The sequence below is a fragment of the Opisthocomus hoazin genome, chromosome Z (genome assembly GCF_030867145.1).
Source record: "Opisthocomus hoazin isolate bOpiHoa1 chromosome Z, bOpiHoa1.hap1, whole genome shotgun sequence".
In the NCBI taxonomy this organism is placed as follows: domain Eukaryota; kingdom Metazoa; phylum Chordata; class Aves; order Opisthocomiformes; family Opisthocomidae; genus Opisthocomus; species Opisthocomus hoazin.
This window is the reverse complement of record NC_134454.1, coordinates 58,141,817-58,160,725: the sequence shown is the minus strand read 5'-3', so window position 1 is coordinate 58,160,725 and position 18,909 is coordinate 58,141,817. Positions and strand designations below refer to the sequence as shown.

General features: G+C 48.4%; 1 protein-coding gene across 4 annotated transcripts in view; it reads left to right on the top strand.

The window, feature by feature from the left end:
* The window catches only part of ABCA1 (ATP binding cassette subfamily A member 1), a 100,566-nt gene that overhangs the window by 56,093 nt on the left and 25,564 nt on the right, over positions 1–18,909 (top strand). For all 4 annotated transcript variants that reach the window (XM_075410708.1, XM_075410706.1, XM_075410707.1 and 1 more), the window contains 10 exons: positions 5,529–5,615; positions 10,171–10,411; positions 11,011–11,150; positions 11,832–11,948; positions 14,980–15,168; positions 16,035–16,240; positions 16,333–16,509; positions 17,101–17,323; positions 17,680–17,901; positions 18,531–18,735. In XM_075410708.1, the coding sequence (XP_075266823.1) occupies positions 5,529–5,615; positions 10,171–10,411; positions 11,011–11,150; positions 11,832–11,948; positions 14,980–15,168; positions 16,035–16,240; positions 16,333–16,509; positions 17,101–17,323; positions 17,680–17,901; positions 18,531–18,735 (1,807 nt within the window). The remainder of the gene's footprint in view (positions 1–5,528; positions 5,616–10,170; positions 10,412–11,010; positions 11,151–11,831; positions 11,949–14,979; positions 15,169–16,034; positions 16,241–16,332; positions 16,510–17,100; positions 17,324–17,679; positions 17,902–18,530; positions 18,736–18,909) is intronic.

Sequence of the window (18,909 nt, the reverse complement as noted above, 5' to 3'; positions counted from 1 at the left end):
TAATCCCCTTGATGTACTTCACAGCATGGCATTTCAGTAAGTAAAAGTAAGGACCAGGTCAAATGGAGGTACAACAGCAATTCAGAGGCAGGTGTTTGACTCATGTAATGGGACCTGGGCTCCGCTGGTTGCAGCATTCTGTGATTTATGGAGAGGCAGCATCTTAATACGGTTAGGTCAATACAGTTGGGTGAAAAGGACTTGCAGCTACGTGCAAGAACTATGTAAATTCAACACCAAGAGCTCGATTAGTAAGACAAGAGTTTTTGCCACTCAGATATCTGAGCAGTAGGTTGCCTATAGCTTCTCACACTATCTTAATGCAGAGGACTCAGGTCAGCATCCACCTGGTTGTTCCTGACCCTGTGTGTTCCTGTTTTTTGTTCCCTCTGCAAGACAATGCAGTAAATTGCATCATGGAGTTGATCCAGATGAAAAGTAATTGGCCTGATTGTGTGCTTACACATACATTTGGGCTGAAACATGAAGGGGAGGGTGCAAGATTGAGAAGCCAGGGGTCGGGGGGGGGCGGGGTGTGGACTGAGACTCTGACGTCAACACCTGCTTCTGCTGGCTCAAAGTGTGTGTGCGTTTGCAGCCTGAGGGAAGCTTAGGTGTGTTCTGGATAACTCACAACAAAACAGTAATTATTAGCAAATTATGGACAGAGCATAGTTTTAAAAAGGAAATTAAAGTGTGTGCATGGTGAAATGCGTGAGGTCTAAATGTCACAGCACTGTTATGGAAGTTTTTTTAAAAAGAAAGGCAAAAACCAAACACTTTTCTTTACATACCTGCTCATTTGCTCTATGCGGAACAGCTTGAGCATTACCCAAAGTGCAGTAGTACAGTTAAGACAAAGAAGGACCTCTGGTTAAAATTTTCCACTAGCGTTTCTAGCTGCACGCCTGGTCCTTTGTAAGACCTCAATTTAGCCTGCTCTGTAGGATGAGGAAACAGAGCCAAGCACATAGAGGCATGATGGGGAGGTTAAGGTTTGTCTCCTTGTTCCTTCTTATGTAAGAACCTATATAGGGGCTGGCTGTTTAGAACAAAACCCAGCAGAGTTTCTGGGAGTGATCACAGGGCACTGAGACAGAGGATCAGCTTTCGTTCTTCGTTGAATCATAGAATCATAGGTTGGAAGAGACCTCTGAGATCATCAAGTCCGACCTTCTTGACAGAGTATTCACTCCGCTAGAAGCAAGAAGTGTTTCAAAAAGTCAAATTCCCTTTTCCAGGACCCACGTCTTTATCTTCACCCACTCTCTGAAGCCTTTTGGCCAACGGTAAGTAGTACAGTGCACAGGACATCTTGTACAAGCCACTTGTGGACACACCTTCTCTTCTTGAGGTTTGCCTTGCGCTGGGTGTGGTCAGTGCAACTGTGAGGCAGGAGAAGCTGGTTTGAGAGCAACAGTGAAGCAGTACCTCTAATTGCATGCACACAGATTTCCTGTTCGGCTTTCTCCCGGTGCTAGGCCAGCAGTTGTCCCATGGAAGGACTGCACAGTTTGGGAAAGGTTACAGGCACCCCTGGTTAGCAAGAGCAATGGCAGTAAGTCAGAGGTGTCCCAGTGGACTGGTGGTGTTGTGGGTGGAGACTAACACATATCATAAAAATACCTGTCTGTGGGACAGCTTTCCTTCTGCAAATCTCCCCAGTTTCGAAAATGGTTTGGGGGAAAGGTTAAATGACAGAGACCATTCAGATTGGTCCTGTGAGATTTCATCTCTGCAGCGCTGCCGAGGAAGGCCTTTGTCATGCTCACTTCCAGTGGTGTGGGTTTGTAATAAGCCATAAATATGTTGTGGCTCGTGTACTATAGTGGGGCTTGAAGGAGTGGGTGAGCAAGTGAAAGTCCAGTTGTTTTTTCTCCCTTCATAATACAGGTGGTATTTTGTCATATGATTAGCATGAACTAAGCATTGAATAATAAATGCATTCCAGTTGAAAAATGGCTTTAGAAAACATCGCTTAATGTAAATACATGCTGCAGCTGAACTTGTGGCTTTCCTTGCTGTTTTGAGTGTTCAGTCAAGCACGATGATACCATGCTTTTAAGCAGCTGTACTTTGGGACTTCCACTCCCAGGAAGCAAAAGCAGAAGCTTAAAGCACATGATTTTTCTGCAAAGTTCAGTGTAAAGTTACTGCTGAGATCAGTATAGAGTTGTAATAACTATTTCAAAGCAAACATGGCCAAGTGGTCTTATTAAGCAGAAACAGTCAGCTGTATGATGCCAACAGTGGCTGAATTTTGTTGTGACCTCCCAACAATTCAAACACATGCATTCTCCTGCACGTTAAAGAAACAGAGTTGTCCATCCTTCTTGCAGGAGCTGACAGGTGGACTTACTCAAGGCTTAGCCTGGCTGTGCGATCAACTCTAGTCATCTCAAGTGTTTGTCTCTGTTTCGAGTCTTGCAGCATGTGCGTACAAGCACACAGAGTCCGCTCACTGCAGTCTGTACCTGAAGACTATTATGGTGTTGGTTGCCCCAGAAGACAAGTCCAGAGGAAGGCATGACTTCCCAGCCACTAACACAGTAGTTGTACGGGGCAGTTCTGCTCAAAACCAGCTAGAACGTTGCCTTTCCACAGTGTGCCTAGAAAGAGCATGCGATGTTCTTGCTGCGTTTCACCAGAAAATGAGTCATTGCCCCGCTCAAAGGATGTAGTGCAGACACCTACTAAAGACAGTTTCACAGTGGGACCAATCTTACTGGAGCTACCCTGAATCTAGAGGGCTCTTCTGAATATAATGAACTACTTTACTTAATGAGCCACTGCAAAGAGTTATTTTCCAGGTAAAATCATGATGTGCTCATCTGTACAAAGAAGACTGGCCACTTGTGACTGATTGTTGTCATTGTCTCTGGAGACAGGCCTTGTGAAAAACTCCCCGAGTGGGCTTTGGGGTGCAAAGGGTGATGGTAAAGAAAGCAAAATTCCCTCCGTAGCAAAGTTATCATTGCAAGTTCTGGTGAGAAATGAACTTGGACTGCTGGGAATTTGTTCACAAAGAAAGGTCAGGGTAGTGGGGTGTGAAAGGATAGGTGGGTTTTCTTCATATTTCAGGGCAAGATTTGCAAGCTCCTTGAATCACCGAAGACTTGCATGCTGGGTGAGACCAAAGTCCTTTTCAGCTTAGTGTCCCCTTAGTGCTAGTCGAGCAGCAGCCCATAATAGGGGCACAAGAAAGAATGCAAGTGTGGGGCAAGTATATAGTAGTAGTTGCTCAGTGTAATGTCCTGTTCTTCAGTAGCTTGCGACTTGGATGTTCTCAGCTACTGCTGGGATCTTGGTATTGAATAGCACTGGGTAAGGTTTTTTTTTTCCTTTAATGATTTCTTCTAAGCCTTTCTCAAACCCACATTAAGTTTCTGTAACTTCAGCATTGCATAGTATCTACAGAATTTCTCTATTTTGTCTTAAGTTGTGTGTGCAGTAGCTCCTTTGGTTTATATTAAACTGGTCTTTTCACTGGAAGCCCTCTAGTGCTGTATGATGAGGTGCAGTGAGTAATCATCCCCTGTTCCCATTCTCCATCCCACTTGTAATTCTACAGACCTCTGTGATAACCTCTGTTTGTCATTACAGGTCCCATTGGAAGAACTGTGGTTTATTCTTCTTCCTTCAAAAGCCATTCTTACCTTGAGTCATACTTGTGGCTTTTTTCTATACTTGTGTTCCTTCAGAGATGGAGGACCCAAAATTGAACATAGTGCTAGAGAACTGGGATTGCAGCATGGATTTATATTGATATTGATCTGTCTTATCACTGTAATTCTAAAATCTTTCTGAGTGGCAGTAGCTAGTTCAGAGCCATCAAAGGATATCTTAAGGTAGAACTGTCTTCTCCCTATGTACTGTACTTGGCAGCACTGAATTTCATCTGGCACTTTGTAACGGTGTGTCAGCATGAGGCCTTTCACTAATCCTTTGTAAGTGACTTTTGACTTTTCACTCTTCTGAACCGATTAGTATCATCAGAAAACTTTTCCTCATCCACCCTGCCCCTGAATCACCTCTGAATACAGTGAGCAGCCAGAGCTGCATAGGGCTTGATGAGGTATATGGAGCTGAACAAATGTGTCTGCTGTTATGCATGAACCTAGGACTTTCTTCCTCATCTTGTTGCCAAAGTGCTAGTACAGCTATGTAGCTTTGATATTTTGCTGACTGTATTTCTTTAAATATGTCTTGCAGGCCCTAGCCTGTGGTGAGTTTGAATTGCCTTTGTTTCAGTCCTAATGATGTGTTCTGATCTATCTGAACCTTAAGGACTGTGTTTAGTAGAAATCTGCAGAGGTTGTAGAGACCCTCCCTGAATTTGCAGCTGGCTTTGGAGCAGGCACTGGCTGTGCATCAGAAAAGTTAGCTGGGTCTTAAATACCCCAGCAGAGCAGTGGAACAGTGCCCATTTGCACCGGCTGGCACTGGCCAGGTCTTATCACCCTCTAGCAAATCAGCTAGAACAAGCGAAAGCCTTCAGACTTTTCTTGCAGAAGTTACCGCAGGAAAGATGAGAAAATGAAAAGCTTAAACCCAATGCTAAAATCAAGTCTGCTCCTCTGCGTGTCACAATGCTGTAACTTAAGCATGCTTTCAAATGCTGCAATGTGTAGCCGCTAATGTGAAATCTTAGGAAATTATTTTAATCTTCACTCCCTTGAAAGAAGGATTGTGTCCAGCTGTTGCCCATGCAAGATGATCCAGATATGTGGACAGATGGCAAAAAGAACCCCACAAACCAAAACCCAAGGCCACCAGTTGGATGCAGAGCAACTGGAAACAAGGAGTTGTCTTCAGTGTGACTCCCTGCAAGAGCAAATAGTTTCCTGAAAGCTTTGCCTTTCGCTTCTGGAAACCTGTCAGTCATCCTCTTGCAATGATGGTGGGTGTCAGCTGTTTCATGGAAGCTGGTTGTTTTAGAATACACCCTTGGTTTAGATGAAAACATCAAGGCCTGATAGGAGGACTGGAGTAATGAAGTTGATATACACTGCAGCAGGAATTCTTCGTTGATGTACACTGCAGCAGGAGTTCTTCATATCTGAGCTGGTATCTGTGGAGTACCACGGAAAGCTTGCCTCTACCAACTGGTCTTTTCCTTCTTTGGTTAGACTTTGCATCCCCTTCTTAGTGCTGGCCTGGATGATTCCAGGTCTGTCCACATGCTGTCCTGTAGGTTGTGCCTGTTTTGTGACCTGGAATGCAGCCCATCCTTTGCACTGTAAGTGTGCGTGTGTGGATTTAGCATTTTATTGAGATGGTTCTGGTTATGGCATCTGCATACCTGACCTGTGAGGAAGGAAAGGGGTGTCCCCATTGCATTGTAGGGCACTGAAGCCCAGGGTATTTTAAACTCCAGGTTGCACAGAAAGCCAGCTCTGTCTTCTCCGTCAAGCACTTTGCCTGTAAACAGTCCTTACTACTTTTCTTTACAAGAATGTTTACTAGGGTTTAATTTCTTTATTTGTGCCTTGCAGTGACTTGTAGTTTCTCTTTCTCTCTTCCTGCAGAGACAAATTTCGTTCAATTCCTCCTTGCGGGATCTGTCAGAAACTGTGGAAGTTTTGCAAGAGAGCCTTGGGAAGCTTGTTAAAGAGGTAAGGACCGTCTTCCTGTCTGGAGAACACATCACCGTGATTGCTGTCTTAGACTGCAGTCCAGTACAAGTACAAGTCTCCTCAGAGCAATTCAGAGTCAAATCCCTGCCATGTTTCGAAGCTTCCCACCATCCTACAGCAGTTCTCCCTGCATCGGTAGAGGTAGCACGCACTTTACAAGGCTTTGGCACTTCAAGTTACAAACACTGTAGGAGTTTGTCAGGTGTGTGGCGAAGGATTGGGTTCTCATGGGAGGAGCTGGAATTAAGACGTTTTCCGTGGGGTTTGCCTTCTCAGCAGTGGCACAACTGTTGGGCTTCCAGTGCATCTGCTGCTTAGCAGTGCCTTGCAAAACTGCATGTGGAGGTTTGCCTCCTTTCTGTCTTTTTCATGTAGTTGCCAACCATGTCAGAGTGGTTATTTGGTTGTATCTACTGGTGTCTGGGTGCAGTGAGGGTATGGCATGTGGAAGAGATGATGTGGCTGGTCTAATCTAATTTAGTAGCTGTAGACCACTGTCTGCTGTTTGTCTAACTCGCTTTTTGGGGCAGAGATTGTTTTCCAGTCTTTGTGGGGCACCCAGTGCAATAACATCACAACACTGGCTGAGAAAGGCTCTGGCAAAAAAACAGCAATTTGCAGTGGCAAAGTGACATTATAGAGACTGCAAATATTTGTTTTTGCAGGTGAAACGATGGCGTAAGGAAAAAGCCTTACATGCCTAGCACAAGTTAGAGGTGCAAAACTGGGGGTGGGATGGGTAGTTTTGAGCCAGAAAGTTACCTTCGTTGCTTTTTGTGGCTCTGACTTTGAAGTTCTGCTACTAGGCAAAAACATGCTCTCCCTGCAGCAGAAATCACAACCATCTAACCTAAACAATGCCTCCTCCTCCCCTTCGTGAGTCCTCTGCCTTGCGTCGGAGCCAGCGAGCGGAGCGCGGTGAACGGCAGTAACCTCGGCGAGCACGCACGCGAGCGGGTCACCTCGGGTTAGCGCGCCCCGCTCCCACCAGCGCCATGCCCGCCGGCAGCTTGTGGCGCGCCGTGCCGTGCCGTGACACACCGTGCCACGCCAGCCGGCAGCTCCGGGCACGCGTCCCTCCCCGAGGCCCCCAGCCTGCCGCCGCGTCCCGTTTACGGTGAAATTCAGGTGATTCCAGGATTGGCTTCGGTTAAGACCGCGGCAGAGTGCTTGCAGCTAGCAGGGAGGCTGCCCTTCAGAGTTGGGTTACAGCTGTTTCCCGTTACGTCACTTCAGCTTGCCTTTTTTTCTTGTCTGGGATAAAAATAATTGAAACCATGTGATACTCAGTTTGCTGATGTGGCCGAAAACGTCCTGGGGTAATGTGCCTTTTGCTTGGCAACTGTTTTGGGTAGGACTACCTTTTATTCTGCCCTTTCGCTGTGCAAACAAAGGCAGCTTTTTCCTCTGAGTGCAGTGCAAGCTGCTCCAGATGGCTTGACCGAAAGTTACTTATTGTCTGGCAGGCTGATTTCTGTGTGAAAAGGAGGGGCTTGCTCCCTTGTTTCGAAGGGCAGCAGCTTGAGGGGGTGGAGAGAACTATTGTTTGTGCCACGTCTAGGAACCTTTCTAGCAAGGAATTTTAATGAGAGAATGGTCTGAACAAAATATTTGTCTCCGAGCATGGGGATTGATTGGATCTGTGTCCCTGGGCTCTTTAAATCAACCCAGGAGGGCAGATTAAACACCAAGAGCGAGGACAACTACTAAGAAACACTTAAAAGAGGTCTGATGTCTGCGAGAAGAAACTGCTCAGTAAACCTTCTCACAGGAGGTGCTTGCTTCCAGTGGTGTGAACAGAGCAGCTCTGCATGTCAATTGTAAAGCTACTGGTGCCAAAGATGAAACGAAGCTGCTTGCTCAAACTGTTTCAAAATTATGTGTAAAAATGTATTTGCTAATGCAGTCCCTCTACAAGATGGGTAACACCTCCTACGTTCATGAGGATTAGCTGCACTTCCTATTTGTGTACCTTTGCTCACGTTAGGGAGGTCATGGTACTTTAGCTAAAGCCATTGACTTGTTGCTGAGGAAAAATCAGCTGTTTTGCCTGAGGTACCAAAAACTCCCCAAGGAGTCCCTTTGAGTTGGGCACTCAGACTGTCACACCTGAGATGCAGCTGTGGCCTTCTGTGTGAGGAATCATCAAATCCAAAAATCCACATGAGCACGTGTAACCAACAAAAGCTATTGTGTGACTTTTTCCCTTCATTCAAGTCCCGTGATACTAGTGTGCTGTCAGTCACTGCGGAGCCAGATGGAGTGGCACCAGGTTGCAGACAAAGGCAGCAGTGAGTAGTGAGGAAATGAAAGTACACTTGAAGCAGTCACTCTGGCCACGCGTACCGAATCTCCAGGCTTTAGCTGTTCTCGCAGCTGTCTTCCATCATATCAGTCTCATGTATTTTCAGGCAGCTAAAAATAGAGACTCCTTGTGTATGTGACACATAGTAGCTGTTGTTCAGCATCAAGAATTTTTGTCCAGATGTTGGTGCATCTAAAGCATGCCCAGTGTTACAGATGAACACAAAGGGTCAGATTTGCCTCCCCATGTCAGGTCAGGGACTCTGGGTGTGCTCTGCTTGAGTGGATTTGGATTGAATTGTCCAGCACGCCGTCGCTTTCTGCATTGTTGATGGCTGGCTTTGCCAGCTGTCCTAGACTTTGGTTATCTGCATTTTATTTAAATAAAAGTGACAAAACCCATGCACAGTGAGCAAAACTGGCAGATGGTCTTTGACTGATGCTTATTGTCTCTGAAAGCAGGGCAGTTGGGCCACCACATCTGAAGTTGTTTCTGAGATGCGGCTGGTGAGCAGTTACAAATAGGAGTCTCAGCAGCTCTGTTTGCTCTTATTAGTGCACGTTGCTGTTTTGGGCAGCACAGCAAGAACATCTGAGTTAACATCACCTGATATTTCAGTAGCAGTCAAGAAATCAGATCAAATGCTAGAAAAGATTTAAAAAAGGATGGAGAACCAGCTGTAAGATGTTACCATGACACTATATAAAATTGTGGATTTCCCTCCTGTTCAATATGGAATACAGGGCTAGGCCCTTCCTCTCCAAAAAGGGGTAGCAGAACTGGAAAAAGTTCAGAGAAAGGCAATTCGGACATTCAGAAGTGGAATGACTTTCACACAAGGAACAAGGGAGTAGGCTAGGACTTGTCAGCTTGGAAGAGAGATGAGTTGGGGATATGACAGAGGTCTACAGAGTTGAGTGGCCCAGAAAAAAGAGTTAGGGACTGAATGTTCACTGTCGCTTCCAGTGCAAAAAGCACGGCACCAAATGGAGCTAACCATAACCAAGTTAAGGAGAGGGGAGAGAAGATTCTTTCCAGTGATGTGATGGATGCTAAATACTTGTGGATGTTCAAAACTCTAGGAGCTTGCCATGGAAGAAACTGATTGAGGGTTAGGAAATAGAGATTCCCTGAGCTGAAAATAAGTGTAAGCTGGAAGGTTGCTTGGGAGAAGTATCCTACATTCTTGCCGTTGCGTTATTTTTTCCTAACGCCCACTTGTCACCATCACAGAGGTTACTGAGATAAACAGACTTCTAGTCTGTATGGATACACCTCTGCTGATGTTGTTGCATCTGAGAGCAATGCTTGAGTGTAGCGTGAAACCAGTGCTGATGGAGGTGCGTTGCGTTTTCCGTTGTGATGAGCTTGGCCATGCCTCTGAGTATGGCGACATTAATGCAGTGAATGCCTCATGCTGAGTGCCTGGTGCTTTTATTCACGACATACTGCAGGTAGATGCTTATGTCAAATGAATGAGTCTGGAGGAACCAATCATCCTGGCCAGTTGTGTGTGGTCAGCTCGAGCCTGAAGTCAGGCTGGCTGGGCAGGAGAAGGCTCCTTGATGTGGCTGGCTGTGTGCACAGCTCAATCAGCCTCCAGGCTGCAGCTTGGCTTGTTTTCAAGGGTTTTCTGGGAATGTTTTTGACAGAGGGGCAGGGAGGTGCTGGGGCGGGGACACGCAATACGGATCTAGGAGGTCAAACTGGCTGTCTGGTGTTAATCAGTGGAGGCTTGCTGGCTGGCCTTGGTGGAATTGTGCTAGGTGACACTGCTGAGGCCTGCAGCTCATCCAGCCTGTGTCCCATGAGCTGCTTTTTCTTATTCCTTACCCCCTCTTCTGACTCGATGCACCCCACCCCGCCTGGCATGAGCGGGCTCCACTGGAACATGAGCTGGTGTGCAACTGGGAGGAGGAGCGGCTTCCGCGGGAGAGGGCAGGCAGGGCAGGAGCCACCCACAGCGTTGGAGGAGAAAACTTACGAGTAAAGAGCTTGGAGAGGGCACGTTCCTTGTGCGTGCACAGAAGAAACATCCCTCTGTGTTCTTCCACCATGGTGGGGGGAAACGTGCTTTCTCTGGTCTTCACTGCTGATGTTGTATTCAAGGGGATTCTCATCTGTTCTAAACCAGTTGCACAATTTGAAGTAGGGTGGCAAGATCTTCTCTTTTCACTAATCTTGTTCCTAATCCCTGCTTCCACTTTCTTATGCCACCTCCCCCTCCAGTTGCTGAGCATGAAGAGCTGGAGTGACATGAGGCAAGAGGTGATGTTCCTGACCAACGTGAATGTCTCAAACTCCTCTACTCAGATCTACCAGGCTGTGTCGCGCATTGTGTGTGGCCATCCCGAAGGTGGAGGGCTCAAAATTAAATCCCTCAACTGGTATGAGGATAATAATTACAAAGCGCTGTTCGGGGGCAACAGCACTGAAGACGATGTAGCCAGCTTCTATGATAACTCCACAAGTAAGTGTAATCCTGGCATGGCCTAAGGTCCCATCTACTTCATGGTTGTCATCGCTAGTGTTTCCCAGACTTCCACAGATGAAAGCAGGCGGTCGCGAGGGACAGTGTACCTGCTGCTGTTCCAGAAAGCCATACACATGCTACCTCCTGCACATGCCCTTAGGGCCATCGAGGATATCAACATGCAAGGGATTTCCAAGGGATTCCCAAGGGCCTCATGTGGACTCCACAGAAGGCCATGCAGTGGACCTCCTTCAGGGGAGAGAGAGCACAGTCATGGGCAGCGTTTAGAAATCTGGCCTTTTCCGGACAAATTTTGGTTGTGCCATGCAGTGGGGTTGCGTGAGCGGTGCATAACTAGCAGTGTGGCTCTTAATGGTGGGGGCTACCTGGGTGTTCCATGTTTGTTGGGCAGACCGTGGAGGCTTGGACTGAAACGGTCTTTTGTGGAGCTTTGTGGTGGAGGAGGGTTTTTGTTGTCTGACAAATGCTGTGCTTTCAGCTGTGACTGTCCTTAAAACCCACACGAGCAGGGTGTTATGCCTGCTGCAGTTGTTATGGTGCTGTTCAGCCACTCACTCTTGTCCTCTCTTCCTCAGCACCCTACTGCAATGAGCTGATGAAGAACCTGGAATCCAGCCCACTTTCCAGGATTATCTGGAGGGCTTTGAAACCCTTGCTGATTGGGAAGGTCTTGTACACTCCAGACACACCAGCTATAAGGAAGGTCATGAGTGAGGTAACTCTAGCCCTGTCCTCTGATATGCAGAATGAGGTCTGTCCTCTGGCTGTGCAGCTGAGCTGCTCTGTGTTAAATTGGGCCCAAACACAAGCCTAGAAAGGATTGCCTGCAAAGCACAGCCTCCCTAGTCTCTCACCTCCCATGCACTTGCTGTTGAAGGCTCAGTCAGAAAAGGTGAGGCTGAACTCTTTTTATAGACTTGACTGGAAGCTTTCCGGGTGATGCCTTTTGATTATCCACAGGCTTTGCATCTCTGATGTGGGAAGACCTTGATAAGTCTTCAGGCTTCCTCTCTTCCGCTGCAGGCTGGTCAGCGGATCCTTAATCATTTCAGATTGTGGTTTGCCTAATGTGCTCTCTAGTTCCCTGAGCTCCCTCAGCAAGACTCTTCTGGCACGTGAGGAGGGGCTGCCTCCATGTGCCCTTCATCTCCAAGGCAGAGTCATTCCACACCAAGCCTTGAAAAGCAGTGCTCAGCCACAGACATCCACACTGCCTGTTGTTGTTTTGCTTCCAAGTGCACTTGGTTTTCCCTAGTCTGGTCCTTGCAGAAGCTGAGCTGCCGTTTGAATATTAGCAGCACTCAGTACTTCGCTTGACAGGTCAATGCACCCTCTCAGTCTTCAGTGGATCTCTGCCAGCTTTTGGAAATAACCTTCCTCTCCTCTTTGCCGACAGGTGAACAAGACGTTCCAGGAACTGGGTGTGTTTCGTGACCTCGGGGGGATGTGGGAGGAGATAAGCCCAAAGATTTGGACGTTTATGGAAAGCAGTCAGGAAATGGATCTCATTCGGGTCAGTATGCTGTCCTTGCCAGAACCACCACTGTCATCTTCTGCAATAAGTGATGAAATATTTGTTTCAGATGGTGCTTCAGTGCTGAGCTAGGCAGAGAAGTGTTATGGATGGATCCCCTTCTTGAAGAACATAGTGATTGTACCAATCTCGCGTTATGCTTGGCATTCCTTCCGTCGTGTAACAGCCTGCTGCTAACAGGAGCAGTGTGTGTTTAACACCCGTTTCTAATCTGCCTCTGTGGGGAAATGGGCTGTTTCTTCCGCAGTGTTGCCCGAAAGTGGTATGAATATCTGACTTGGGGTATTTGTGTAAACTGGGGACCTGTGGGGTTGGTGACATGTTCAGCTCTCTGTGCTGTGCAGTTCTCCACAACAATGCTCTCACGACAGCAGCAAAGCAAGCGGTCATGTACCTAGATCAGATCCTGGGAGGTGCCAGGTGGCCTCGGGCCTCTTTGGGTACAGTAGGAATTGAAAGTTTATTATTATGGTGGAGCTGACCCTAGATGCCTGGCAGTAATCTGGCACAAATCTTGTAAAAGCTTAATTTGGAGTTGCATGGTGCACTTAATTTAGTAATACTTGGGTGCTCATGGGAGAAGAGCAAACATCACCCTGCAGCTGACTGCTTCGTAGCGTGCTGTGCATACTAGACCACGAAGAAGGGTCTGGGAGCCTTGTGTGGATTTGACACGCTTTCTGCTAGCGTGTTGGCTCCCTGGAGTTTTGTGCCAGGTGTTAGACCTGCATTACTGAGGCATTATCTGCTGAAATGGCTTAGTTCACCATTGCTTCCCTCAGGTGCAACTCTGAGGGGTGGATCCTTGCACCCTGTGCTGATGTCTTTGGAAGTACGGTGATGTAAAACTGACATCGTGCAACAGAGAAACACAAAAAGCTTTTTCTGACGTCTCTGCAAGGCAGCTGGTTGGGTGTTGCAGTGCAGCCATTACACAGAGACCTGCATAGGTCTTTTAAGCCTTAAAGTACATTGCTTGTTTGCCAGTGTATAGTCTCTGACCTGCCCTGTTGCACTTCCTCATCAACATCACATACTGGAGGGTCAGAGACATCATTTTCATCACTCCTGTGCCTCTGTTGGCTTTATGAAAGTTGATTCTGTAGATGTTGGCATCAGGGAGGTGAGAATCAGGGCCACCAGCTGTGAATTGAACCGTTTGCTGCAGAGTGCAGACAGAAAATCAAGGTTTGGATATCGGTTTGCAGTCGTGCCCTTCGAAAACAGAATGTTGCTGCATTTAGTTTTATTTAAATGACCCCAGGCTTTTCTGGTTTTGTATTTTATGCTGCTTGCTAACCCTGCTGGCTCTGGTAGTTAACTCTTGATCTTCCAGTCAGCCTGGTCTCCTCCTCTGTATTGGCGCAGTAGCAGGGGTTCATTTGTTGTCACCCTTTGCAGTTCAGACAAGCAGGAGTGCTTCACTGTCGATGCCTGGGCAGCTCCTGGGCAGCATCCCGTTCAGCTTAGCGGCGCAGCACGGATAGGCTGAAACATTGAGTTGCCTGTTTGTGGCTGATTTCAAGGAGGAGGTCAGTCCTGTGCAGTTTGCTAGGCACTGAGGCTGCCATGCTGCTGGGTGTCAACCGGTCATCGCCTCCCAGCTCTCTGGGTTGTGCAGTCTGTTTGGCGTATGGCTTTCTGCTGAAGGAGAGGAACGGGCTTTGCTTGCCCGTCTCTGGCACTTCCAGCTTCCAACTGCTTCGCAGCTGCTAACTTCAGGGAGGACAGCGTGCCCCTGGAATTACGGAGATGTCATGTTGCCCCTGAACGTGATGAGGCTGACCCCTTCCCTGCAGGCACGGTGCCCTTCCCGCTGGGGACAGTGGTGTGAGCCACCCTTGGGAGACTGAATGTGAAGAGAGTGCAGCACAGCCGGTCGCTGTTTGCTCAGATTTCCCTTTCGTATGTTCCCCTCTACCAGCTTGGCCTATTCTGTTTTCCCAGTTCGCAGTGCTGTTTTTGTAACCGTGTGACGCATTATTTTCTGCTTTGCTGGTGACAGCAGAGCATGGGGAAGCTCCTCACCTCTCCACTTCATTCTTTGTTCCAAGAGAAAGTCCATTTCCTGTTTTTATTGATTAGGATTTCTACAGTTTTCTCTCTAATGCAGGGTGGTTTTTTCCTCTCGCCTACTTCAGTGCAACTGTGTCCTTGACAATTAATGCTCCCCTCCTGCCTACCCTGATATTGTCTGCCCAGAGGACTGGTTTCTGTTTCAATGCCAGGTGCTTCTACCTGCACTTCACTTGTGTGGGGCATTGTGCGTACAGATAGCGGGGCAATAGCCTGTCCTCGGAAAGCTATCAATTAACCAGGTGAAAAAAAACACTGTCCCAGATAGGAGAACAGAGTGGCACAACATCATGGCTGTACAGGGCTGCTTCAGCCAGCCCGGATGGTGCAACAGCAAAATATGTGAGAAAAGCCATCTGGCCTCCGGTGCTGGTGTTTCCACTCCACACGGTGACGGCTCAGCCTCCAGCCGTGCCGCAGCCCCTCTCCATCCCTGCCGGGAGCAGAGCTCTGTTGGGGAGAAGCGAGCAGAGCTGGCAGCCACCATCAACCGAACTCGTTTCTCCTGAACACGCATCTCCCTCTTACCGGTTTTGCTGGTGCAAGCTCTGGTTTGCGTGTGCAGGGCTGTGCGTGGCTCTCTGCTGCCCTCTCCCTGGGAAACGGGTGTCAGGACAGGGTGGGCGTCGGGGCACAGCGGGTGTCGGGACATGGCGGGCGTCGGGACACAGTGGGCATCAGGACAGGGTGGGTGTCGGGACACAGCAGCAGCCAGCCAGCCTGCAAAGCACGCCCGATGGTGTAGCTGTACGGGTGGGGGCCGGGGATACATCCTTTGCGATGGGAGGGTAAGAGGAATGAACCCACCTCACTGATCTTCTCTGCACCTTTTTAAAAGGCACTCTCCCTGATAGTATTTGTTTTCATGGTGGGAGAGGAGATCTAACATTAATTCTCAACAACTGTTTCTCCTTTGAAAACAAAACATCTACAGACGCTGCTGAAAGGCAAAGTGCTCTGGGACCTGCACTTGCCAGCTTCCAACTGGACGGTGGAGGACGTTGCCCGTTTCTTGTCGAACCATCTGGAGGACTTTGAGACAGTAAACGGCTCTGCATATACCTGGGTGGATGCCTTCAATGAGACAGACCGGGCTATTCAGACCATCTCTCGCTTCATGGAGGTGAGATCCTGCTAGTGCAGGCAAGGAGCTGGGGGTGGGCAGCAGCTTGGTCTCCACTCGCGTGGCAGGGCGTTCCTGGAAAGCAAAGATAGGTGTTCCTCAGTCCATTTTCTGTAAATGACCAGGCTTTAGTAGGGCTGAGTGCACGGCGTGTTAGAAAATACCATTGGTTCAGGTGCCTAAATATAGATGTAAGAACCTAACTGTAGGCCTCGTTCTTGAAACTCTCACTTTGGCCACTGCATGTGGTTTCCCACCCTGTTGTTGTTACTGGGCAACTTGAGAGCTGCTGCTGGCTTAGGCAATGTAACAGGTCATATTTCAGTCTGGGGGTTTAGCTGGGGACTGTGATGAAGCTGCTTTAAGCTGAAGAAGACATAGAGAATAACGAAACTTGTTCTACTTGTTACCTGTTCGTATTGGCAGATGGGTGCAAACAGGAACGGACCTTGACCTGTCAGAGGCCTGGTCCAAAGCCTTTGGGTCTCTCCACTGACTTTTAGAGGCTTCAAATCAGACCTAGTTTATTGGTAACAGAGAAGATGAAACAATCTATGCAAATTGATGCTTGGATGGGATCCTATATTTCGTATTACAATGCTACCTAACCTCTTGTCCAGAAAATACCTTTAGTGGGGTATTTCTCAGTGATATGTGTTTGACTGGCCAGTGACCATCAAGCAGGAAAAAATGTCATCTCTAGCAACTTGCTGGGCTACCAAGAGCCATTGCAAAGTGGTGCAGTGCTGCAGCCTTCTCTTGGACATGGCATTACCATTGCAGAGTTCTCCCTCCCAAATGTAAACTAAGTACATTCTGGTTTGCCATCTTATCTTGTAAACTCTTCTGAATCTGTCCCTGTCTAGTGTGTCAACTTAGACAAACTGGAGCCTGTGGCCACGGAAGTCCGTCTTATAAACAAGTCCTTGGAGCTTCTGGATGAAAGGAGGTTCTGGGCTGGCATAGTCTTCACTGAAATAGCTCCTAACAGCATAGAGCTCCCTCCGCATGTGAAATACAAGATACGCATGGACATTGATAACGTGGAAAGGACCAACAAGATCAAGGACGGGTGAGTCCTGACATGCTGCCTTATGAGCCATTTCTTGTAGGGGGTGCAGTGGTGAGGATTTCTAATGGAAGTGTCTTGTTCCCTTGGTACAGGTACTGGGATCCTGGTCCTCGTGCTGACCCCTTTGAGGACATGCGCTATGTTTGGGGAGGCTTTGCCTACCTGCAGGATGTGGTGGAACAGGCCATCATCAGAGTGCAGACGGGCACAGAGAAGAAGACAGGAGTTTATGTGCAGCAGATGCCCTATCCGTGCTATGTGGATGACATGTATGTATGCAGGCTGCTTCGAAAGTTCCCAGGAGGATTGTGGCTTGGGAGGCATGGGCTCTTGTCACTCGTTTATGTCCCTACTATCAGTGGGGGAGCAATCTCCTTAGTGTTTCTAATCCTTGGAACTGGGGCACCTGCATGGAGGATTTAGTGTATGCAATGACTTGCAGAGTCCTTCCCAGGAACACTGTACAGGACTTTCATGTACAGAGTGCATTCCTGAGATGTGCCCGTATCCCCAAACCTGATACAGGCAAAAATAGCACTGGGAAAAGGCAGAGCCCTAGGCACAGGAGAGTGGAAAGAGGACAGTTGAGAGCAATCCCCAGGAAAGGCAAGTCTCTCTACCCGCTCTTCCACTGAGTGGCATTTGCAGCTCCAGCTCCCACTCCAGGCTGGTGATGTGCTCTAGACCCATCAGTCTCCCCTCATGGTGAGACCCTGATCCTGTGCTGTGCCCTTCACGTGGACTGCTTTGTGCAGTGAAGCCTTAGCCATCACCATGCACTGCTAGCCCTCGAATGATACCTGAAGTTGCACTGATGTTTATTACACTGTTCTCCTGGCTCCTTTCCTTCCTTCTCTCAGATTTCTGCGTGTCATGAGCCGCTCCATGCCTCTCTTCATGACTCTAGCCTGGATCTACTCAGTGGCTGTGATAATTAAGGGCATTGTGTATGAGAAGGAAGCCCGGCTGAAGGAGACAATGAGGATTATGGGACTTGACAACGGCATCCTTTGGCTAAGCTGGTTCATTAGCAGCCTCATTCCTCTCCTGATGAGTGCAGGCCTGCTGGTGTTGATCCTTAAGGTGAGTTGACTGGTTTGGTCTGCGGCAGCAGAATCTAGAGCCTTGAGAGCTTTCTAAGCAATGGTCTGCACTGGCACACTGGGGAGGAGTTAGCGAGTGTGGGTTCACCAGCGATTTTTTGGGAACAGGGTTTTGGAACAAAACAGGTCTGAGTGGCTGAAAACAGCAGGAGGAGCTGTGGTGAATTCGGTGCTCTTGCAAAGGTGCCTGTGGTAGTGCCCCACTTCTGGGAAGGCTGTTGTGCAAATGGTGGCAAGCCCAGCCTACCCTGAGCAGCAGCTCTGCAGACCTGCTTGTAGCAGAGCCACCTTGGAGAGCCCTTCCAAAGCCTGACGCGCCTGTTGTTTTCTTTCCAGATGGGGAATCTGCTGCCTTACAGCGACCCTAGCGTGGTGTTTGTTTTCCTCTCGATCTTCGGTGTTGTGACCATCCTCCAGTGCTTCCTCATCAGTACTGTGTTCTCCAGGGCCAACCTGGCAGCTGCCTGTGGGGGCATTGTCTATTTCACGCTGTACCTGCCTTATGTGCTGTGTGTTGCCTGGCAGGACTATGTCAGCTTCTCCCTCAAGATCTTTGCGGTGAGTCTTGAGGGAGCTACCCTGGGTACTGGGCCTCCACCTGTATGGCACTCAGCAGCTCTCTGTCTGGGCACTGCTAACAAGAGGGTGAGGTGGCAATGGGAGGAAAATTTTCCAGTGTAAGAGGCTGTCAGGGCTAGGCTTGGTGGAAAGGTTAGCTGAGCCTACTAGGAGCTACTGGGACGGTTTTGTTCACTTTGGTAGAAGAATTAATTCAGCTCGACTGAGCTGCCTTGATCTCTGTACGCTGTGATGCTGTACTGCCAGATATGCAGGCTGCATGAAGCAGCTGCCTTTCCTCTGCACAGCACTTCTTACCTGTCTGGAGATGGTGGCCATTTAGTGATCTCCTCCTCCCTCACATATAAGTCCAAAGAGCAAGGGGAGGAAAATAGGGAAACAAACAACTCTGCGTGGTGGTCCAGCAGAGACTTCAGGCCTTGCTTGCTTGCTGGAACCCAGACTGCATCTGCCACTCCCTCTCTGCAAATATGGTCATGCTCCTTGGATGTTTGACTTTTCCTGTAAGGCTTCTGGACGATGTCCCTTAGTCTTGCGCTACAGCTGAGCTGCCCAGTTGGAGACTAGTTGTGAAAAACTGAATGCATGTTCATGCCTCCTGTTTGCAGAGCCTGCTGTCTCCAGTAGCCTTTGGCTTTGGTTGTGAGTACTTTGCGCTGTTTGAGGAGCAGGGAGTTGGTGTTCAGTGGGATAACTTCTTTGAGAGCCCATTGGAAGAAGATGGCTTTAGCGTCACGACATCTGCTGTCATGATGTTGTTCGACACCTTCCTATATGGGGTCATGACCTGGTACATTGAGTCCGTCTTCCCAGGTGAGGTCTGCTTCTGAGAGTGGAGCGTGTCTTAACACTTCTAAATGGATTCTTGCAACCTACTCATTTGCCAAGGTGCAAATTTGGCCCATTTTTAAGCAGAGCTGCAGAAAGGTCATGAAGGAAAACCACAGGCCAGCATCACAGTAAGGTTGTTGCTGCTCATGAGCAGCA